The 22,239-nt window shown below is 44.7% G+C and overlaps 5 protein-coding genes across 7 annotated transcripts in view; 2 read left to right on the top strand and 3 right to left on the bottom strand.

The window, feature by feature from the left end:
* The window catches only part of LOC118417319 (sphingomyelin phosphodiesterase 5-like), a 9,417-nt gene extending 3,324 nt beyond the window's left edge, over positions 1 to 6,093 (top strand). Inside the window, exons 2-5 of one of the 3 annotated variants that reach the window (XR_004831359.1) lie at positions 155 to 305; positions 1,086 to 1,221; positions 1,730 to 2,338; positions 2,373 to 6,093. Coding sequence is in view for 1 of the 3 variants with exons in the window: in XM_035822844.1 (XP_035678737.1) it covers positions 155 to 305; positions 1,730 to 1,855 (277 nt within the window). In the remaining 2 variants the exon portion in view is untranslated. Of the gene's footprint in view, positions 1 to 154; positions 306 to 1,085; positions 1,222 to 1,729 lie in introns of all 3 variants that reach the window. The other 2 variants (XR_004831358.1, XM_035822844.1) reach the window with 2 other exon arrangements.
* Positions 6,094 to 7,621: 1,528 nt separating this feature from the next.
* On the top strand, positions 7,622 to 12,706 carry LOC118417309. The gene is made up of 8 exons (XM_035822834.1): positions 7,622 to 7,811; positions 8,297 to 8,435; positions 8,951 to 9,484; positions 9,645 to 9,770; positions 10,266 to 10,397; positions 10,731 to 10,954; positions 11,322 to 11,485; positions 11,788 to 12,706. Exons 1-8 carry the CDS (start codon positions 7,740 to 7,742, stop codon positions 11,939 to 11,941), a joined length of 1,545 nt encoding a protein of 514 aa, XP_035678727.1. The 5' UTR covers positions 7,622 to 7,739; the 3' UTR covers positions 11,942 to 12,706.
* A 229-nt stretch (positions 12,707 to 12,935) lies between these two features.
* On the bottom strand, positions 12,936 to 14,894 carry LOC118417310 (death-associated protein kinase 1-like). The gene is made up of 2 exons (XM_035822835.1): positions 14,704 to 14,894; positions 12,936 to 14,380 (listed from the first exon to the last, which is right to left on the bottom strand). The coding sequence occupies exons 1-2, from the start codon at positions 14,881 to 14,883 to the stop codon at positions 13,055 to 13,057; spliced, it is 1,506 nt and encodes a 501-aa protein (XP_035678728.1). The 5' UTR covers positions 14,884 to 14,894; the 3' UTR covers positions 12,936 to 13,054.
* A 470-nt stretch (positions 14,895 to 15,364) lies between these two features.
* On the bottom strand, positions 15,365 to 17,231 carry LOC118417369 (death-associated protein kinase dapk-1-like). The gene is made up of 5 exons (XM_035822922.1): positions 17,126 to 17,231; positions 16,416 to 16,472; positions 15,979 to 16,110; positions 15,613 to 15,855; positions 15,365 to 15,472 (listed from the first exon to the last, which is right to left on the bottom strand). The coding sequence occupies exons 1-5, from the start codon at positions 17,189 to 17,191 to the stop codon at positions 15,365 to 15,367; spliced, it is 606 nt and encodes a 201-aa protein (XP_035678815.1). The 5' UTR covers positions 17,192 to 17,231.
* Positions 17,232 to 17,455: 224 nt separating this feature from the next.
* LOC118417368 (GA-binding protein subunit beta-2-like) overlaps positions 17,456 to 22,239 on the bottom strand; it is an 8,783-nt gene continuing 3,999 nt past the window's right edge. The window contains exons 3-5 of the mRNA XM_035822921.1: positions 18,239 to 18,340; positions 17,699 to 17,848; positions 17,456 to 17,503 (exon numbers count right to left, since the gene is read on the bottom strand). Coding sequence (XP_035678814.1) covers positions 17,456 to 17,503; positions 17,699 to 17,848; positions 18,239 to 18,340 — 300 coding nt within the window. The remainder of the gene's footprint in view (positions 17,504 to 17,698; positions 17,849 to 18,238; positions 18,341 to 22,239) is intronic.

Raw genomic sequence — 22,239 nt, 5'->3', positions numbered from 1 at the left:
ACGTTATATGTGTTTCCATGATACTGACCTGCAGAATTGTTTCTGCTGTGAATTTTAAGCATGTACTACAGAAACCAAGTACCACAATAAAACCTCAGTAAAGTTGATCAATTCTCACGGTCCTATAATCCCGTACTTGGTCGTGTTTCTGCAGGATCCTGCGTGACGACACGATGCGCGGCTTGTACGTGTACGATGACGAAACAGACGTGGGTTCTGCGAGCGGCCCCGCAGACATGTCCGGGAGGCACCGGATCGACTACGTGATGTTCCGCGAAGGCTCGCTCTCCAACAACTGTGTCCTGGTGAGTCTTTCTCACAGCAGCTGGGCCAAGTTTAGACAGCACTGCTTCGGCCTCGCCAACTTGATTTCTTTGTTGTCTTATTTTTGAAGGAATGGTTGGAGTGGGTGGGTGAAATCTAGCCAGACAAGTAAAGAACAAACATCCTATCTAGACCCAGTTTATAAAGCCAGAAATGTAAAGAATTTACTAACGTCCTTTTTTGATGGACCCAAATGCTACATGTACTTCTGCAGACACAAAGTCAGCATAGCTGTTATTGAAACAACATACTCAACTTGCTAATATTGTTATTTTTATTTTAGAATTTTGTATTTTCCCAATTTAATTGTATTTTCCAACTTCCAGTGTCTGTGACTTATTGTGCAATCCTTTCTTCTTTCTTTCTGCATAATTAAGAAGTTTGTTTGACTTTCCATCTGGCAGATTTTAAAGTAAAATTTCAGTTTTTAAATCCAACTATCACAAGGTACACTGTATAATTTGAAAGATACAACATCAAAGCATCTTGCAGTGCGTAAGCTTATGGAGAACAAACAAGCTGAAAAAACTCAATTAAAAAACATCTAAATCAAGTCAAAGTAATTACTTGCAATGTCTTCTATGTTGGGAACCACAAAGTTTAACTAAAATTTTACGCAGCAGCAACAAAAGACAACAGTTTGTTGCTTCCCATCTACTGTCTGGGGTTGTCGGCCTCAGGGTGTGTAGCTGTCCGTTGCTATGCAGTGCTGGATTGTCGTCTGTTGCCATGGCAGAGTGGATTGTTGTCTGTTACCATAGAAACCAGAGGAGGTGATGTTTACGACGCAGTTGGCGGCGCTGACGGACCATGTTCCCGTCAGTCTGAGGTTTTCGGCGGGACAGAAGATGGCGTAGAGTAGACCCTGCTGTCCACGCTGTGCTGCTGCCGCCTTGTGTGAGTGTGCACCTGTCTGTCTGTGTGCACGTGTGTCCGTCTATGTGTACAGGTGTCTGTCTAGCTGTATTTCTGTCCGTCTGTGTGTATGTGTGTCTGTCTCTCTGTACGTGTGTCTGTCTCTCTATACATGTATGTGTGTCTGTCTGTGTGCACGTGTGTCTGTACATGTGTTTGTCTGTACTTTTCTGCTTGTTGGTACAAGCTGGAACATGGGTTAGTTGTTACCTTCTGTCCCCTAGACTGTGAGAATACTTTTCTACTGTACCAGATCATGTCAGTGTCCACTCTTGTCAGTGTCCACTTAAATATAAATGTATAATTAGGACCCAGTTTGTGCCATCAGGGTTAACCCACACAACCATGTTCCAGTTTTCACCACACCGGATCACTCTGCTTGTGTGAATGCACGTTCCTGCTTTGCATGGAGCTTTTCCCTCCTCTGCCACACACATTTATAAAAGCTCACCAGGAACCCTTTCTACTCAGTGTTTATCTGTTTCCATAGCAACCCGAGGAAGTGTCGTTCATCGCCCAGCTGGCCAGCCTGACGGACCACGTACCCTTCAGCTTCAAGTTCTCCTCCAGACTCGACGACTGCCAGGGACTCATCAGCTACGAATCTACTCTGTGACCATGGCAACCACATCTGTTACCATGGCAACCATGTCTATGACCATTGCAACCATGTCTGTGACCATGACAACTATTTCTGTGACCATGGCAGCCATGTCTGTTGACACGACAACAAAGTCTGGGACTATGTCAACCATGTCTGTTGCCATGACAACAAAGTCTGTTACCACGACAACCATGGCTGTTCCTGCATTAGGCATGTCTGTAACCAAGACAACGATGTCCATCACCACAGCAACAGTGTATTTTACTATCATGGCAGCCATGTCTGTAACCTTGGGACACACATCACTGGATGCTGTATTGGCATATTTGTAACCATGGCGATCCTATTTTGTCACCATGGGAACATGGAACACCAATAGGATAGGAGAGACAGGAGGCAGACTACAGCACACTGCAGGTTTCAGCTGGTCCTGATGGGGGGACACAAGGAGGGAAGTGTGCTGTCACCTGTACATGTATCACACCTGCCGCTCAGGTGTGCTGTCACCTGTATTACACCTGCCACTCAGGTGTTTACAGAGATTTTACTGTGGGAACAGAACTGTGTGCTGACTAGGATAAACAGAAAGTCTTGTTGTTAGAATTTCATAGTTTGACTTTATTTATTTTACTCTACTATTAAGGTGAGTATTTTTTATGGAGAAATCTGTGCCTAGATTATACTTTTTGCCATCAGCGCATGGAAATCTGCTATGTTAGATTTCCTCGCACTGATGCCAGTTTTCATTTGGTCATGCTGCTTTTTCAGTCTGTCTTCCAGTTAAGCATTTTTACTTTTCTGGAACTGAGAGCCACAATTCAACAGTTCTGCAATCAATATATGAAGTAGATACTACAGTGCAATATAGTTGTTCTTTTTTAGCGGAGCAAAGTCCTATGCAGAAGTGCACTTCCAGGTTTGAGAACGGATCTGTGCCCAGTGCTGAGCTGGACCTGCTGTGAGCAGGCAGTGTACCAAACAGTGTTAGAATCACAGTTCTGGTTCCTCCTGTTGTCTGCCACCTACTGATTTTCAAAAGGGTGTCGCATACAGAGAAGTGTGGGTTGTCACAGGGTGTGACAGTGAGCTTTGGTGGACATCAGTAGAAGGCCTAAAAGTAAAAATTTATAGTTTTGCCCCCAAATGTAAGTTATGCCCTTGGTTTCTGGGTGAGGTTGCATATTAAGTTTCTCTTGACTGTGGTACATGTAGGTAGTCTGCGGGAAGGAGACTTGGTCCACTGGATGGAAGCTGTGGGACGTCCTTACACTATTTATCCTGTCGGACTAGCTTTGTTTTGTAGACTATGTACCATGCTGGTTAGGCTGTGTCTGCTCCAGTACTTAAGTATTGAGTCAGCGGGCACTACAGAGGATGGTACCCAGGCTACCAGTACTTGTAACTATTGTGGAAAACGCTAGCCTGTACACATACATGTACACATATGAAGGTACACTAATCGGGATGGCACCCAGACTTGTTGCCATCGGATAGCCTGTCTGAATTTTATTTCAGGTTTTTACAAACTAAGGTTTTGAATTCTATGCAAGACTTCTCACCTTTTATTTATACTATAATGATTACATATTACTAAGTCTTCCAAAATGTTCATTAGCTTGATCTGAGTAAGATCAGGCATCAGATTTAGTGTTGTTAGTGTTTTCTAGTGTTTGTCTATATTTGTCTCCACAATTAAGTGTGTGCAGTACATCGTTGGTTTACACACTCCTGTCCCTGAGTAATTTTGTACTATCGTAGGCCTCACTAATGCCATTTCTTGGTTCTTATTGGCCCTTTTGCCACTTATATTAATATTGGTTGGAACTGAAAGAAGAAGAAAGGAAAAATCACCCCTCAGCATATGTATCAAGCCCATGGTGCTTACAGTTGAAGAACAGAATTGTCCAACTGTTAGAATGTTTCTGTTTGTTCATGCATAAAAAGCTAAAAATTAATCTATTTGGATTTATGTGATTGTTGACCAGCTTACTGTGTTACTGTGTTAACTGTCTGTCTCCTGGGGCAGCAGCTGGGCCTGTCAGGAAATCGTCACAGACCACCACAAGTATGTTCTTCTTTTTCTACCCAACTGTTCAGTTTCTTAAAAAATGTGAGAACCAAGACGTTACATGTGTGTGTGTGTAGCCCAAGTAAGAATTGCGGAAGACACCAAAGATGCCAACATGTGAGTCATCCAGTGTCAGCTTGAGTTGCATTTCTGTGCCAACAGATTCTCTTGTTGTTTATGATAAAGTTGATGTTTCTGATGATAAAGGCTCAGATTTGAGTTAATATAATAAGTCAGTAAGTTCTGAGTGCCGACAATCAACACTTGTACTAGAATAACTTAAATCTAATTTATATAATATGTTAGAATTATATCATCACCAGAAGTTACAGTTAATGGTGAAGTGTTCTATAGATATTTTATATGAGTGTGAGAGAGACTTATTTTATATGTAACAATAACATTTGAAGTTATGATTATCAATGATACTTAGATTGATGTGGACCACAGGTACAAGTATGGATAAAGTTTCTGTCAAACATGCTGATGGCAAACACACATAGACTTATCAGTTCTTTAATGGCTGCTCTGTTCGTAGAACTCACTAGTGTGACCCTGTATGGAGAGGACTTAGCTTTTGGGTTTGATTCAAAACAAAAGCCCTGGAATGGCGCTATTGTTGTGCTGTTTTGGTGGGACCATGACAGGCGATGTTCCCTTTTCCGTCAAATTGCACAAAAACAGGACAACTGTAGGACCGTGCTGTTTCTGTCACAAGCCAGGTCTGTGTTGAAAAGACTTGTACATAACCATGGCCGGTAGAGCTGAACTTCTGTGTGATACCATATACACATGTATTTTATACGATATCACAAACAGGTCAACCATATTATGTAAATTACAATAATACGGATGAGTAAACACTTCTATGTGATACCAGCCACAAATAACTGAAATTTTACCTACTACCACAAACGCATAAACGTTATTGTGATACCACAAACGGGTAAACATTTGTGTGATACCACAAATGGATGAACATTTATGTGATACCATATAACGGGCAAACATTTATGTGATACCACAAACGGGTAAACATTTGTGTAATACCACAAATGGATGAACATTTATGTGATACCCATATAACGGGTGAACGTTTATGTGATACCACATATGGGTGAACGTTTATGTGATACCACAAACGGGTGAATATTTATGTGATACCGTATAACGTGTAGCTTTCGACACCACCAACACGGCTGTCTTTAAAATACTACACACTCAAACACTGCCGAACATTTGTCACCTCACATATCAGCATACCGTCTCCTTGGTGACATGACGTAGCCGCCAACAATAAACTTGCATGACGTCATGCACCAAACAAACAACGGAGTTGACTGACTTCCTTTCTCCTTCTCTCCGTGGTCTGTATGGCAGCTAGTGCCGGTTGGGGAGGTTAGAGTATCAATATGGACGTCACTCAAGCAAGACAGCAAGACGATAAGTTGTATTGGTCAGACTGACGTAGCAATGGCAAACGCGTACGGACCATGAACTAGCTTCTAGCGGCCGTGAGACATTAGAACACGGTACAAATTAGAAAGCCCGATAAAAAAAGGCAAAATCAGTGTGAGCCTAACCTCTGCTTGGAGAGTAGCTTTTTTCTCTACTGTATGTTTTGTACCATGTAAATGTCATGGAATATGTTGATAGATTGATTAGGACTGGATGTATAAATTTGTATCTCTGTTATATCTTACCTGACCTTCATCTCTCCCCGCATGACCTCCATGAAAAGTGGCCTGCAATTTTTTTTCTATGCAATAAAACCATTCATTCAGATCCATTCTGTCTGCTTTGATGATGCTGCTTTATTAGTCCATTAGCTGAGATGCAAACTTTTAAAAAATTGTTCATGTAACAGTTACAACTACTCTGAAACGTCTGACCATTTTCCAGTTGCTTGAGTAAGTTTGGTAAATTGAGTAATGTCTAGCCTTCGTCGGCGGTGCACGGTGGTACGTAAGGTTGCTTCCGACAGAAGCCTGATGCCGTAGTCTAGCTCCAGTTTAGGGCTGGGTATCGGTACATCGTACCGTTACAAAACCGGTTTTTCTTGTTGGACCGGTCCAGAAAAGCCGGACTTGAAAAAATTAGGGGGACCGGATGTTGGACCGATTAGAAAATTAACATATTGTTTGATCAGGCATTCACACGTTTTGGGCCATGCAGGTGGAAGAAAATAACAAGAGTGAAGTAGAGTAGAGTTTATAGTCATTTCTACCAAGTTTTACAGTCAATCGTACGGGTGCAGTTAGCGTTGTAGGATTTTAAGACGCCAGTGTAAGTCTAATACTCCACCAAACAGATTACTTTGTAGTGAAATGGACCATTGGTATGAATCATACATGATGCATCAGGTTCAGGTCCGGACCTGGACCTGATTCTTTGGACCGGACCTGGATTTCCTGTACCGGTACCCAGCCCTACTCCAGTTCGCTCCTCTGATGGTTTTCCTTTTCAGCATGGATGAGCGAACCTCAGTTAGAATAGATACTTACTAGTAAAGGAAGCTTGTCACAGGCGCAAGTTGACAAGGATGTTTTTTTTTTTTTTTACTCACTTGAACTTCTTCTTCTTCCGGTAAGGCCATGTTGATTTGATTATATGGATGACATCCGCGCTCGCACCAATTTTCGGCCATTTCAAAAAAAAAAAAAGTTTTGGACCACACAGTAAATTGTGCAAAGCAGCTGTAAAATGAGCACAAATATTCCGTAGATTGAAAAAAAGTATCAGAAAACAGGTAACTAATGCCATAGAATGCCGAAATAAATCTCAAAAGTCAAAGAATAAGATGTGAAAGGACAGAAAGAAAGAAAAAAGGATTTTTGGTAGGGGTTTGTACATGTACCAGTTAATTCAGGATAGGTCCCGTTCAGGTCCAGAGGATCAGGTCCAGAGGATCCAGGTGGACCTGAACCTGGACCTGATTGTCTGTGAAACTTGAGAACTGATACTCAAAACAATGGTAATTGGTCAATTTTGCTACAAAGGATCATTGGACTACCACTGGCATTTTAAAATCCCATCTTCATGTCATAAAGGCTAACTGTGTCTGTACCTTTGCATGTAGAAACTTGGTACGAGTGACTATAACCTCTACTCACTTCGCTTTTGTTGTCTTTTTGGCCCGGTAAGACCCCAAACACCCGCCGACATAGTGTGATCATTTTGCGATTGGCGAACCCCGTTCGTCTGATTTTTTTTTCAGGTCTGTTTATTTCAGATTGGTCCAAGAAGAAAAAAATGTTTTGCACCCGTATGATGTACTGGTCGCAACATCTAACTGTTGGTATACCATACTATGTGTTTGTAGTCCTATGTTCAACCTTCCTGGCCACTTTGATTACATACTGAAGCCAACTTTTTTTTTTGGCCAAACTTTTTTTTTATTCGCTCGCTCGCATCAATTTTGGAGTTCCCGGAGGATGTCATCCATATAATCAAATCAACATGGCCTAATGTCCAACTGCCGAGGAATCTGACTATTACCCTCCATTAGCTGCACTAGTACTGCGAGTCTTCTCAAAAGAGATAGGTGGCGCTGTTGGTTTGTCACATATCACCATACAAATGTTGTTGTTGTTGTTGCAGATGCCAAAAATATAGCGAAAATAGCGAGAAAATCCCTCTTATAAACGTTCTCTTTTGTCACGTAAAAAAGAAAAAACGCCACAATCGAACCGAACCCGCCAGTGTGACGTTCGAAAGAACGTACCCGCGTCACAATAGAACGCGCTCAACAACTGCTGCAGGGTTCGAGTTGGGGGAGCGACATCAACACGCTGGTGCTGAGGCTGTGTGAGGGGGTTAGGCGTCAGCATGGCGGAAAGTGCGAGGACCGGAGACGAGGAATCCCCTCTGAAGGAGTACCTGGACCAGGTGGAGAAAGAGGTTCGGTATTTTTAAATTTATTTCTGTGTTGTATAGCCGCCCTTCGGCGTAACGCACCGGCTTCCCGTAGTCAGGACTAGCCATGGCGACGGAGGAAGGAGCATTTGCTAGTTTGTAAAGGTATGATATGAAGTTTGGACATCAGTGAATGTACCTTCCCTCCTCGCCACGGCTACCTCACGACTTCAGCATGTGGCGGCGGCTGGTTATATGGCACTTAACGACCTGTTACACCTAACCTTTGCATATTTACCTCTAGACGTTGATTTACGTATTTATGAGGATGCCGCTAATGTAAGTACAACGTTACAATAGATTCCACTCTACTACGATATTTTTGAAAAGTAATTGCACATCGTCTACGCCTCTTCGCTGGGGGCACAGAGTCTATGATGTAATAGATAGAAGCAAAGCTACCCTACATTACACGTAACGTTACATATTCAATTAATTGTTGTTTTACATTTGTTTGGCGACATTGAAAGGTTGACCTTGATCGGAGTAACTATGACCTGGCGCGGGAGAACAGCCGACTGAAGCTGCAGCTGGAGGTCCTGTACAGCGAGATGAGAGCGGCCAGGGCGCAGGCCTCACTGGACAGGGTCTTACGGGAGCAGGAAACAGGTGGGACTGAGGGGGTGCCGCCGGAGGGGGGGGGGTCCTGGAGGGGGGTGCTAACAGCCGACTGAAGCTGCAGCTGGAGGTCCTGTACAGCGAGATGAGGGCGGCCAGGGCGCAGGCCTCACTGGACAGGGTCTTACGGGAGCAGGAAACAGGTGGGACGGGTGAGGGGGTGCCGCCGGAGGGGGGTACTCCTGTAAGGGGGGGGGGAGGATCTTACGGGAGCAGGGAACAGGTGGGACTGAGGGGGTGCTAGGCCTTGGTTTCAGCTTAGATGTGTGGGTTCCTTTGAGTCTAGCTTTAAGCATGTCATTTCTTACTAGTTTAAGACTGTGCGAGGTCAGGGTAACATTACTTTGGTTTGCAGAATGTGGACCTAATATCTTTCTAAAGTTTGCCCGGAAGCAGAATATCCAATACAATTGGGTTGGGTTGAGCTTTGTATTTCAGGTACAAGTAGAAACATAGTTGGTCTAGTGGATACCAGTTGACATTAACATCGTGTTCTTTCTAAACAGTTGTGCAGACTCCTGGGAGCGCCCCTGCCTCCCCACCCTTGGCGGGACCGTCCCCGGGGGGTCGGGGGACGTCACCAGAACCAGGTTCTCCCGACAAACCCGCAGCCACGAGCGGGAATCTGTCTGCAGAGGAGGAGGGACTGGTGGATCGCTGGACACAGTCGCTCGTACAGCGCATGTCCCCGGCCGTAACCAGGGGCGACCGGAGATGCCAGGCGTGTCAGACGAGCGGGGGTAACCTGACCGACTTCCCGCCTGTAACCATGGGCAACCGCCGGTGTCAGACGTGTCGGACGATCGAGGAGAACATGTCGGACTCAGTCCTGGCGGCTGGGCCGGAGAGGAGCGCGCCAGGCCCGGGGAGAGACGCGGGCCGAAGCCTGTCCGCTGCCGAGGAGGACCTGTTGAACAGCTGGGCGGACCGGCTGGCCGAGAGGATCGTCAGCTTCAGTCAGCCTCAGGTGACCTCCACTCCAGTCAAGGTCAAACGCAACCAGAGGACGACAAGATCTCCGGATAAACAACATTTGCAGAGTACGTCTGATTGGTTTCTGTGAAGTTACTTTTCTGTAAACGATTTCTTGCAGTCGCTCATTTGGAATGTGCATTGCGGAAATGTGTCTTGAAAGGAATGCTGGGATTATTTCATTATCTCCTCTGGGTTGAAGTGTAACTGTTCATGTTGGATTCCCAGCATGCCGTGCGGACCGGTACGAGCGGCGCCTAGCGGAGTGTCTGGCAGACACCTCCCTTCCCGTGGTGCCTACTGGCGAGGCGACTCCGGTGTCCCCGCATACCCCTGCTGGATCCTCAAGCAGAGGTGAGGGACATGACATCACACAACACAGGCACAGCCGCCATATACAAGCAGATATCGGGAGAGAAATTCGTAAGTTTTCTGGCCGCCTCGTTTTTCTTGCTTTTTTTTCATTGTTGCTAACAAGACCAGAAAAAGGGCACAGCCAAAAAAACAGCATTATTTATCCTCCCAACGTCTGCTTGAAATTTACTAGCCGAACTCGCTAGTTTTAGTTTTCATGAGAGTTTTCGTGTTCAGTGCCGTCGTTTGTCTTGTCTGTCTATCTGTGGGCATGTCTGTCTATGCGTGGGCTTGTCCGCCTGTCTGTGTGTGGGCCTGTCTGTTCTCATGTGTCCGAAATTCCCAATCTGCACAGTGCGGCGTTGCCATATGATAGTCTCAGCGCTGCTATGTTCATTCACCTTGGTGAGTCCTTGGTCTGGAAGCATCAAAATAAGGTGAGGGAGTGAGGGGTGAAGTCTGCCATCTCTGATTGCCTTGTTTCATCCCCATCAGACCGACATGCGGAGTCGCCGTGCCAGATGTGTTGGGAGGCGGCGAACGACAGTCTGGCGGCGGTACAGGAGCGCATCCGGCGGGACTCAAGCGCGACGCCTAGCGGACCGGGGCCTGCACTGCAGCGGACAGGTTTGTGATTTGTGCAAACTTGTTTCTGCCCATCTGAAGATTTATTTAGATACAAGCACGGATAGGTGTTGACAAAATTCCTAGATGTGGTTCTAGATAATCTACACTAACAGTTTAGGATACGACAAGTTCACGGTTTCTATGTCCCCAGCTGGTGGCACGCGTGCAGCGGCGTCTCCTGGAGGTTTTCGCGGGCGGTGCAGCCACAGCTCGCGGAGCTGCCGGCCGGGCTGCCCCGGGTGCTTGCGCGTGGTGGGCGGGCAACTTCTAACACTGGGCCTGGCCTTGGTACTGGATAATCTATAGTTACTTAACGGTTTTTATGTTCCCCAGCTGGTGTCACACGTGCAGCAGCGACTCCTTGCGGTTCGCGCGGGCGGTGCAGCCACAGCGCGCAGAGTTGCCGGCCTGGCTGTCCCGGATGTCTGCGGGTGGTGGGGGAGCTCGCCTTCCAGCTGGACATGCAGATCCTGCAGTACGTGTTCCAGCGCCGGCGGCTGTACGGATTCACGCTCAGGAACATCGCGGAGAAGATACGGGAGGAGGCCGAGAAGGAGGTGCGGGAAGCTTAGCAATGTCTTATAGCATATCGTAGGATGCTATCAACACGACGAAACAATTCAAATAACGTCTCGGCAATAAAGTACGATGATGGACAGTGGAAATTATTTTTCTGGGAGATAGCAGCGAACACTGTTTGTGAAGGCTTGAAGGTTATATATAGTAGGAAAACACAGAGAGTTTGATAGATTTGAAGTTCAAGGAAAGAAAGTCTTGCTGTAGGAGTTTGAGACTGTTGATGTCCACCACGCTTTATTTGTGATCCGGATCTGATGTTGCCCAAACTTTCAAACAACATGCATGCCCTGTTTACTAAGATCTTTGCTGTGCGCACGCATTAAACATCGCTCGCGTCCCCAACAGAACACCTCCATGGAGGCGCGGGTCCGGACAACTGTGTTGGAGACGCGGCTGCGCCACGTGCTGGGCGTGATGGAGCCTGCCGGGTACGACTGGGGCGTGCATCCCCGGCTGGCGGAGGAAACAGTCAACCAGTGCGGGGTCATTAAGGGGCGCCTGGACAACCGGTAAGGGTCATCAGGGGGGCTGGACAACCGGTAAGGGTCATCAGGGGGAACTGGACAACCGGTAAGGGTCATCAGGGGGCTGGACAACCGGTAAGGGTCATCAGGGGGAACTGGACAACCGGTAAGGGTCATCAGGGGGGCTGGACAACCGGTAAGTTCCATAGGGAGGGCTGGACAACCGGTAAGAGAATTTTTTCCTTGTTGCATGTAGTGACTTGTAGGAAGTAAAACATACAAGTCCAGCACTACCACTATAGACCAGTAGACATATTTCTCTAACCACTCGTACATTTTCCCTGCAGTACGCTGGAGGCGCTGGGCTACACGGACCCCTGCCAGCTGCACCACATGGTATCGTCCATCCTGCCCCCCAGCAAAGTTCGCGGGGTCATCGTCCTGCTGGACAGTCTGCGCGCCCTCACAGCCAATCTGGGCAAACCTGTCTTCTCATTTTGAAATACGTCATCACCCCTGTGTCCTTACCTCTGATTGGTTGAGCCCATGTCCAATGATCTATTGATAAAACAGTAGGAATTGGCCAGCATGTAAATGATTTGTATGATGATAATATCATGAGGGAGGAACAAAAAGTTGGATATGGTGGCTGTGCTTATTCTATGCTTAAACAAATGAAGCGTCAAAAATAAGCAATCATTTCTCGCAGATCACCTTTGAGCTACGCCAGTCACCTCTGCGAAATCATAGACTATATAGTCTTGAAAGATGAAGGGAGGGGCATAAAAATACCGTATTTAAGAGAAATCTCAAATAAAACTGCATCAGCACCTACATTTATAGTCAACGTGTGGATATATTATGTAATCTCATGTAGTAAGGGACAACAAGAGACCAGAATATATTCCATTGCATGTTGTATTTATTGAGAACACTAAGAAATGAAAATAACTAGTGCATTAACTAATGAGTTTGACTACGGAATTGTAGATTTGCTCTAACAGCATTATGACAATCATCACTGAAACATTTTTAAAAAGCCACGATTGCAGTCCCAGCAACTTGATCAATCGATCCCAAGCCCTAGGTTGGCGGCAGTGAGATATGTTTGTTAGCAATTTGTAGTCTCTTCTTTCTTTGTTTGTCAGAATATGTACATCTTTGGTTTACACTCTAAGTCTGGTGTATACAGTTCAATCCATGACAAGTGTTTATATTCAACACATCGGTCAGTCCTCTACATTTTACAATTTTCAGTGATGAATTTGTTTTGGATTATCAAAAATATAAGTTTTGTACATGTATTATACTGTTGTCACAGATGCTGAATTGTTTTTGCCCAAATAATGCACTGTAAAGAATGAAGGAATAAAAATTATTAGGTTGTAGCCAATATCCGCATAAAATGATTACTTTTTAATCTTATTCAAACACCTGAAGTCACCAATCTACACGGCTAAATGCTACTACGAGTACAGTTTATAGTTAATACTCCCCCATTTCGGCTTACTCCACCATTTCGGCTTACTCCCCCATTTCGGCTTACTCCACCATTTCGGCTTACTCCACCATTTCGGCTTACTCCACCATTTCGGCTTACTCTACCATTTCGGCTTACTCCACCATTTCGGCCAGGTGCGGGCTGACCTCTCCCAGGACGTCCTTGAGCGCACGCCGTGCAGCCGCGCCCTTCCTCCCCACGGTGTCCAGCAGCTCCCTCGCCTTGTCATGAGCTGTCCTGCTGGCCCTGATGACGTCACACTCCTCGTCACTGAGGTGACCACGTGACAGGAGATGGTTCAGGATTCTCTCCATGACGTATGATGACGTCAGGTCCCGGACCAGCTCCGGACGGTTAATGATGAGCGGGTCTTCGTTCCCTCCATGCAACAGGTCACAGGCGCCATCTTGGATCAGTCCGGCAGCATGCGGGTTCACCTCCTCCAGCACAGCCTTGAACTCGTCACGTGCTTGTGCGCTCTTCCTTCCCACAGTGTCCAACAGTTCCCTTACCTGGTCTTGGGGAGTTTCCTTTGCCCTGATCCGGTCCCGTTCCTCCTCACTGAGAATGCCGCGGGACAGGAGACGGTCCAGGATTGGCTCCACGTGCCGCAAGGCCTGGACCAGCTCTGGGCGGTTCCTGATGAACGGGTCCTCATCCTCTCTACACAGCAGGTCACTGACCTGTTCCGTGAACCCGAGGGTGGGATGGAGGATTGTACCGCCCTCTGCTGCTGCCTTGCTGATCTCCTCCTTGCCATAGGAGCAGAACTCCTCCCTGTGTTCCTTCAGTGCACGAGCGCTGAGCACCTTCTCTACTGTGCCAGTTCCTGGGCTGCACTCATCCAGCACATCAGCGATGATGTTCTCCAGCTGCTGCAGCATCTTGCCACACTGCAGCTTGTCACCCTGCGCACTCCGCACACAAATGTTGACTGCACGGCCGTCCGGAGAGAGTTTGATCAGACCTTCCACATTTCTGTCCGCACACTTGGCGCCATCTCTCCACAGCAGCGGGCGATTCTCCAGCTCCCTCATCAGGCGGGTCTGCACTCGGGGGAAGAACCCGGAGGAGAACATGTCAGTTGAGCCGGCACACTGGACTTGCTTCCCAAAGTAGACCACCTTTGGCTCAGGTGTTGGTTGCCACTTGTCAGGAGGCATGGTTTGTGTCAGCAGCCCTGGGAAGATGAAGGTCTGTCCGTCATAGGAGTGGCAGAGCTGGAACTCTTGCAGCAGGGTGATGAGGAGATCCACGTCAGCAACGTCTTGGAAGACGCGCTGGATCTCCGCCCTGGTGACGTAGTCTTCGCTTGTTCTCTCCGGGCGGGGAATGGGGAAGTTGACTGGTGCCATCATTGGGCCGATGACGTCTGTGCAGAGCCAGTTGGGCTTCAGGACAATGATGGGATCGGAAGAACTAGGACATTTGAAGATAGTCTGAAGAACAAACGTTGCAATTATGAGGCATATATAATCATTATATCTCTCTTTCACAATACAATACAGACACAGGGTGGAATTGATGCCATTGGTGTTGCTAGATAAGGGGAAATGTTGGGAAAATCCAATAACCTGGTGATACATGATAAAATGATAGAATTGAAATGCCATGTTAGAGGTTGTTCGTTGCACACAAAAATTTCAGTTTTTATCTTCGGTTTTCTTATTCAGGATTAGGATCTAATCATTCAGGAACATCTCACAATTAGAACAGCCTACCTCCCCTTCTTTAGACACTTTTGACAAGGAAAATATCCTACTTCTCCCAGATGGTCCAGAAATCTTGTAGACTTCAGCAGGAATTCCTCCTCCACATGTGGGTCGATCTCTTTGACTGCTTCCACGTAGCCTGGCCACCTCAGTACAGGACACTTCGGGCTGCACTTCTTCTTACACCAGCTGGGCAGCTGCTTGGTGATTTCGGCGCACAGTTTTGGCATTTGGCGCTGGTGCTGTGCAGTTTCAAAAGGAAATAATTATATAGAAGTTAATTGGCGGTGAGTAATTGCAAATTTCCTGATGCATTGTCCCATATAATATGCTACAACTTTATACCACACACTTACCTGTAGCATGTCCATCTTCAACGTGGCCAGCAGGTTCTTGAGTCGGTCCATGTCAGCTGTTCGGGTCTCCTTACAGTTCATCAGGAAGACTTCGTCTGAAATGCGGAGGTGATCTTTGAACTCTGATGTCATCAGCCGAAGAAGGTGAGCAGCTTGGCGTTGTCCTGAACGTCAATATCAAAATGAAACATACGTGAGGCTACCAGTGTGTTCCAGTTACTCTTGTGCATGAGCTGTATTATTTCCATTCCAGCTATTGCAATAATATTGCAACGTTCTCCCCATAATGTGGCTAGTGTCCATTTTGCATAAAACCTGTTGTTGAAAATTCCCAACGCCCTTACAGACTCATATCTTATTCACCTCGGTCTCGTGACATTTTGTCCGCATGGCTGGCCACTAAGATGACGTCAGGCTGCCGGTTCGGGTTGCAGGACTTGATGAAACTCAGCCACCAGTGGACCTGGGGTAGAACATGGGATTGTATTGTCTCTTATGTCAAAACACAAAAATCAAATTATCTGTTGAGAAAATAAGGGCCTATGCAAAAGTAACATATAGCATATTGGATTTGACGTTGAACGTAAATGAAAATTCAGCTACCTGTCGCTCTTGGGTCCCGCTGTCGTCCATGATGTTGTACAGCACAATGAAGACGGTGTTCTCTGCATCCATGAACATGCTGTGGGTCACCGCGTACTCCGCCTGCCCAGCAAAATCCCACAGGCTGACCTCCCCCACCCCTGGAATATGGAATGTCCCAACATCCACCCCTGGGGTGGGGTCGTGAGGCTCCTCTTCAGACGACGGTTTGCTCAGTCCTTGGAAAAATGCAGTCACGGGGCCCTGTCGGACAGCACTTATTGAATTTTCAATCTTTGATGAAATCGCTCTGTGTGAGAAATCCAATACTTATTATGTAATTTGCATCTTAAAACGACCTTGTTATGATCTTAGGATCCCTCTCACCCTTCTAAGGCTTTTCTTCAGCGTAGACTTCCCAGTTTCCGCCATCCCAAACACGAACACCTTACACCTGTTGACTTTCACTCCGCCAGACTTCAGTAGCAACTCGTGGTACGACTTCTCTCGCACCGCGTCCTGGAATCCAGAAGGAAGTGAAAGGAAACAGCCTTAGAATGTTGAAAATTACCTCTCAATATCTGAAAGGTGAAGATAGGCTTTGGTATATTGAAAATTAAATTAAAAGATTTTTCAATACTCTCATTGTAAAACAGAGCCCTCATAGGCGATTGTCATTAGTCACGTGTCTTTACCTTTATTTCCTTTAGTGAGCATTTTTATTAATTTGTCTTTTATTTATTCCGATCACTTGTTACTGACTCATGCTCACTGCTAGTAATTGGAGCTTAGCAGTACAAAAGAAGAAGGAGAATGTTGCCTACCTTCATGGCACGTCGAGTCTCTCGGTTTTCAGCTAAATCTAACGGAGTCTTCCCATACTGTACAGGGAAGACATCAGACATGTTTTACTTTTCCTGGAAAATCAAATATTTCCATTGTTGAACGCTGTAATTTAGTAACGTTGACGTACATTTTTAACAAGATGCATAAAGCAAACCAAAAGGTCTGCGCACGAAGCCAACGTGCAGTTAATCAAACGTGTTTGACAAAGTTGGTATGATTTGGATCTCAAGCGGTTAGCCAGTATAACCGCCAATCCGTGTAACACACAGGTTTCATAGGGACATGGAACAGATCGTGAAACTCCTGTCGTGGACCCGCCACACCTAGTCAGGTGCACAAACTTTAATAGCGTTACGTCACATCTTTATGACGATGATAGATAAAACCTGAGCAGTTGTAACACAATGTTAATTAGCACATTACTATCGTGCACTGGTAAGCGGAATGTGTCCTTTAAAAACCTGCTAACCATGGTGCGCTACTTTAAGTATATAGTTCCACAATTAAACGGAGAATGGCGACGGAAAATTCGATTCCCGCAATCTTTAATTACCATTTTTAATTTATTGTATTGTAAGTATATAAATGTGATAAATGTCCGATGATGATGCTCGTCCATCGTATGTCGATGAGAACCTTGACTTGAAAACACTCTTATCATCAATATAACCCATAGGGTAGATTTGACCTCATTCCTGGTCGTCACGTCTGCCTCGTGACGAATCAGAAGCTCACAAGTCCCGGTACGGCCCATGCGAGCAGCCTCATGCAAGGGTGTGCGCTGCCACTGTACAAGGAGGAAGGTCAGGGTCAGTAGTGGGTTCAACACAGGCAGGAGTCATCACGTGGATAAGAAGCAGTTCTAGATACTCACTACAGCTCCTGAAACACCTTGATTTATGATATATATACACTTGGTTCTATATAGCTACCTTAGAACTGTTACTTTAGTTGTTTTTTAATATGCTGTACTTTTTTTGTGTGCTTGTCTTATTGTCTGGATCTCTGTGTGCCGCCATCAGCATTGGCTGCCGTTATTGTGTCGTCTCACCTTTAATTCGTACAACTAAATTTTGGATACAACAAGTCAATACAACATCAGTATCAAGATAACATCCATGTAATCCCTAGGGGCACATTTGTATCACCTTAGTGTAAATTGACATCATGTCCTACACTCCTGCCATAGACCGGCAATAGGCAATATGATTGACCAAAGTTACGTTTACAAACACATAAGATGTATGAAAGTGTGTATCACCTTAGCTCGTGCCATCACGTCTGCCCCGTGACGAATCAGAAGCTCACAAGTCCCGGTGTGGCCCTCGAGAGCAGCCCGATGCAGGGGTGTGTTCTGGATCTGTACAGGGGGGAAGGTCAGGGTCAGTAGTGGCGGGTTCAACACGGACAACTGTCATCACGTGAATGAAAGCAGTTCTAGATACTCACTACAGCTCCTGAAATGCCTTGATTTTATGACATATATACACTTGGTTCTATATAGTTAACTTAGAACTGTTACTTTAGTTGTTTTAAATATGCTGTACGTTTTGTGTGCTTGTCTTATTGTCTGGATCTCTGTGTGCCGCCATCAGCATTGGCTGCCGTTATTGTATCGTCTCACCTTTAATACATACAAGTAAAGTTTGAATACAACAAGTCAATACAATATCAGTATCAAGTTAACATCCATGTAATCCCTAGGGGCACATTTGTGTCACCTTAGTGTAAATCGACATCATGTCCTACACTCCTGCCATAGACACATAAGATGTAGGGTCCATATGAAAGTGTGTATCACCTTATTCCGTGCCATCACGTCTGCCCCGTGACGAATCAGAAGCTCACAAGTCCCGGTGCGGCCCATGAGAGCAGCCCAATGCAGGGGTGTGGACTGGAGCAGCTGTACAGGGAGGAGGGTCAGGGTCAGTAGTGGCGGGGTCAACACGGACAGGAATTATCACGTGGACTGATAATCAGCATGAGGTGAACTTCCGTAGATTAACAAAAGGTTTCTGAAGTCTCGTTGTAGACCCACCATACCATGCACGTTACGCGCAAAGCATTTAACCGTGTTTTTATTATCATATGGCATCTATAGGTACGGCTATGGGTCACTGTTGGTGTACAACCTTCCAAACAGATTTCCTGCTTGGCTATTTAGTCCATGGGCCAGAGGAAAAATCGGTACCTCCGAGGTGGCAAATTCTCCTTGTTATTTTTGAATAGTAGAAGGCCTGTGGCATATATTTTGACGTGATAGCCATTCTGGTATGGTAGCTTTCTACCGGCTATCACCCTTCAAACCTATCACCACCTAAATGATCTGGAAATTTCGTGTCTTCAATAAGGGGGAGGGGCAAAAAATTAAACATCAATATTTTTCCACAAAAATTCACAGGCTGGTAGAACCTGCTAAGAGGATCATAAAAATATCAATTGATTTTTGATATTGTGATTCAACACGAAATTATGACTGCCTAAAATCATATTTTTTGGTGATTTTCTGGTGAAAAATATATACTTTACTTTCCAATATCGTTCATTTATTCACATTACCTATGGGGCCTTGCCTGATGAGTTAGACTTACCGTACCTATCCTTCTCTGCATATTAAGCTTTAAATGATCGAAATCCATCGATGAAATCCGGAGATATGAATGTGTGAAGAATGACACATCTGCCAGCTTATAGTGACAATATCGTTGCTAAGGCCGTTGCTAAGGCTGTTGTTAAGGAGGTTTCAGATCGTACCACAACAAAACTGATGCAAAGAACTTACTTTTCTGTAGTATTTTACTCTGATTACATCAGTAGAAGTACAAGGAATCGTGTTAAAATGTTTAACATGTAACAGATGCAGAAATGTGTTTTTTTACGTCATTTCTTTCAGAATCGTTAGCAAAACTGTTGCTAAGGCCGTTGCTAAGGGTGTACTCAGTCATGTTTCAAGCCAAAACAGCAGAGAGTCAAGTTCTCTGACGCGTGATTTTGCTCCTGTCATCTTGTAAATCATACTTAACTGTGAAAAATATCATAATTGATTGGAAATGTTAATTTGGGCTCTACATGGGGGTTATAAGGATACCTGAAAATGAATTACCTTGATTTCACACATTTTTTTACAAATCTTTTGCTCTTTTTCGTCATTTAGTAGATACCTTACTAAAATTCACAGCGTATATCTAGTATGTCGTACACAATGAAAAAGGCTCTGCATGGGGGTGCTACCGGGGCACCACATATGTGACACCGTTTAAAGGGGCATTCCACTCCAAAAGGGGGTGGTGTTTTCCAATAGATAATGTGTCAATGAATAGTATAATCAGCCAAATTTTGTGGAATTCACCTTGGGATGAATTGCGCGATATGTGTTTTGGAAAACAATATGACACTCAGTAAACCCATGCAGACCCTACACATGCATTCCCTATACGCATAGACACTTTGTTTATCGTGCATATTTTCGGAATAACTGAGGATCGCTAAGCACATCGAGAAGGCAAATTGCTCATGATATAGCAAAGAACACATGACAAGACGAGATTTCTTTGCGATCCTGAAATTAGTTTTGTAACCTCACCTAAAAGTTTTGCATTGTATTCAGCCATAGGATTAATTCAATTAGAGGGTACTTGGGGAGTTTGGTAGAAGACTGAATGCTTTTGAGGCACGTGAAGCAACTGGGTACTTGATCATATAATGTGAAGACGTATGCATTTATTACTTCCTAAAATTAATATCTATCGGAAAATAACACTCCCGTGTGAAGTGGAATGCCCCTTTAATACACAGGATACGTAGCTGCAGGACTGTGTCATGCATATTGAAAATTTATCTAGAAACAAGACCACAAAAAAAAGGTCAAGAACAAGGCTACTCTGGGATGAACACAAGTATATTGTACTTTTCTTGATCAAGTTCTTTGACACATAATTTTGCTACTCTTATCTTGATAGAATTGTGACAGTCTTTTTCACTTTAATTTGTACATATGAGCACCTTCAAAAATATGATTGTATGAGAAACCAGGCATACTATGCTGAGGTCGGAAGATCGAAGTCGGCCAAATTGAGTAATCCTTTGTGATAGGTATGTGGAACTATGAACAGCCATATGATAAACCCTCGAGTGTTTCCGTTATTGAGGCCTGGGCCGCCCTAAGAGGCCCTTAAAAATCAAACAATTTATTGCCGAAAATTACAGAAATTACGATGGCTACCCTCATAGATCTAAATTAATATAATAAATGAAGATGTGAAGAAGTTTTGTATTTCCACATAGGAAATGGGATCCTTTCTTTTACAGTCCAACAGGTGAGGATAAAGAGGATTTGATTGGATTTGAGAGGATGTAATAGGGGGTTACCTGGTTGACTAAAAGCAGAGTTTTAATCTCTCAGAATTTTAGTCATTTGTAAGGCGTAATACCTCCCATGCTGCCTCTTTACATTGAAGTTAATGCACCTGGTGTATGTATTATTGTTGATGGAAAAAGGAAAATCTACTTAATGAAGAAATATTACTTGTCTTATTGGGCCACATAGAAGACGAGCCAGATCAGGGTATTGGCGGCTTTTGGGGGGTTTGGGACCATGATAAATCGGGTACTGAGAGGAGGTAAGTTATGGAGACTTTTGGTATAGCAGTGAAAACCACACATAAACCATCGTGTAAACTTAATATGGTCACAATAATGAGAAGGGCTCTGTATGGACATATAAGATACAGATCTTTTATTTCACAACCCTTGTTTTATTTTCACCCCGTTTCGGTGATCGTCTGTCACAATCCTCAGGGCAATTCTGACTGGTGTACTGTACTGCAGCTATAGTCGTTGCTACTTACAGATGCAAATACATCATTGGAAATCAAGCAAGGATTGTGAAATACAGTAGAAGCCGCTTAATTGCACACCCCATTTGCCAATTAACCGTGTTGTGCAATGATGCAAAGTTATCCAGCTGGACCGCATCAGTTCGGGATTTTGGGATTCCGTGCAATTAACAAAAGTGTGCGGTAATACATTGTACGATTAACTGGCTTCAACTGTAGCCTTTATAAAAGTACAAAAGATGTTTATTATCTACGTAAAAGATGTTTGAGAAGAAGGGCATTGTCACAAAGGAACACAAGCGTCGACTATATTTACCGATAGTGTTGAATAGTTCTAGTTAATTACACGGAATCCCCAAATCCCAAACCTTTAAATTTGCAGTCCGGCTAGATAACTTCGCATTATTGCACCATGCGAATAATTGCACAAAATATGCTGGCAAATGGGATGTGCAATTAAGCGACTTCTGCTGTATCAAGAAATAAATGCAAAAGCTCATGCAAGTAGGTGGGGAAAAGCCAGTGTTCCAACTGCTGCAAAATTGATAGCATCAATGAAGACTCACATAAGACAGTATGTTATGAAAAACATAGAGTCTAAACCATTGAAGGCCTACAGTCACATGGAGGCATAAGGGCTGTAGAATAGCCCAACAGACAAAACAAGCAGGTAATGCAAGACAAAAATAGGAAGATGCCAAATCATATGCATGGAACAATTTCTTGTTTTAACCTGATGAAGACATCCGAGACTGGAAAGCCTTTGGTGTTGGGGTCAGAGAAGTGGTGACCTTTACCACAGTGCCACAGACCTTCCAACATTAGGACAATCGCAACACCGGTCGGTAACACACAAGTCACATCACCTCCTTTCTGACAGGAGACATGCCCATTTTCTTACATTGTATGAAATATCTAATGTATGTATGAACGTTCCCTCTGACCAGTATCTCAGACATGCCCAACG

The sequence above is a fragment of the Branchiostoma floridae genome, chromosome 6 (genome assembly GCF_000003815.2).
Source record: "Branchiostoma floridae strain S238N-H82 chromosome 6, Bfl_VNyyK, whole genome shotgun sequence".
In the NCBI taxonomy this organism is placed as follows: domain Eukaryota; kingdom Metazoa; phylum Chordata; class Leptocardii; order Amphioxiformes; family Branchiostomatidae; genus Branchiostoma; species Branchiostoma floridae.
The sequence above is the reverse complement of the archived record's forward strand: the minus strand, read 5'-3'. Positions and strand labels throughout refer to the sequence as shown.

Excerpts from the sequence above, each read along its gene's own strand:
- LOC118417369 (XM_035822922.1), bottom strand. The coding sequence starts at position 17,191 with ATGGGCCGTACCGGGACTTGTGAGCTTCTGATTCGTCACGAGGCAGAC. Across the intron at positions 16,473-17,125 it reads ACGTGACGACCAGGAATGAG|TATGGGAAGACTCCGTTAGA; the intron begins GTCAAATCTACC and ends TTCCCTGTACAG. Across the intron at positions 16,111-16,415 it reads AGACTCGACGTGCCATGAAG|GACGCGGTGCGAGAGAAGTC; the intron begins GTAGGCAACATT and ends TCTGGATTCCAG.
- LOC118417310 (XM_035822835.1), bottom strand. The coding sequence starts at position 14,883 with ATGCCAAAACTGTGCGCCGAAATCACCAAGCAGCTGCCCAGCTGGTGT. Across the intron at positions 14,381-14,703 it reads TTCTGGACCATCTGGGAGAA|ACTATCTTCAAATGTCCTAG; the intron begins GTAGGATATTTT and ends TTTGTTCTTCAG.
- LOC118417309 (XM_035822834.1), top strand. The coding sequence starts at position 7,740 with ATGGCGGAAAGTGCGAGGACCGGAGACGAGGAATCCCCTCTGAAGGAG. Across the intron at positions 9,771-10,265 it reads TGCTGGATCCTCAAGCAGAG|ACCGACATGCGGAGTCGCCG; the intron begins GTGAGGGACATG and ends CATCCCCATCAG. Across the intron at positions 10,398-10,730 it reads GCCTGCACTGCAGCGGACAG|CTGGTGTCACACGTGCAGCA; the intron begins GTTTGTGATTTG and ends TATGTTCCCCAG.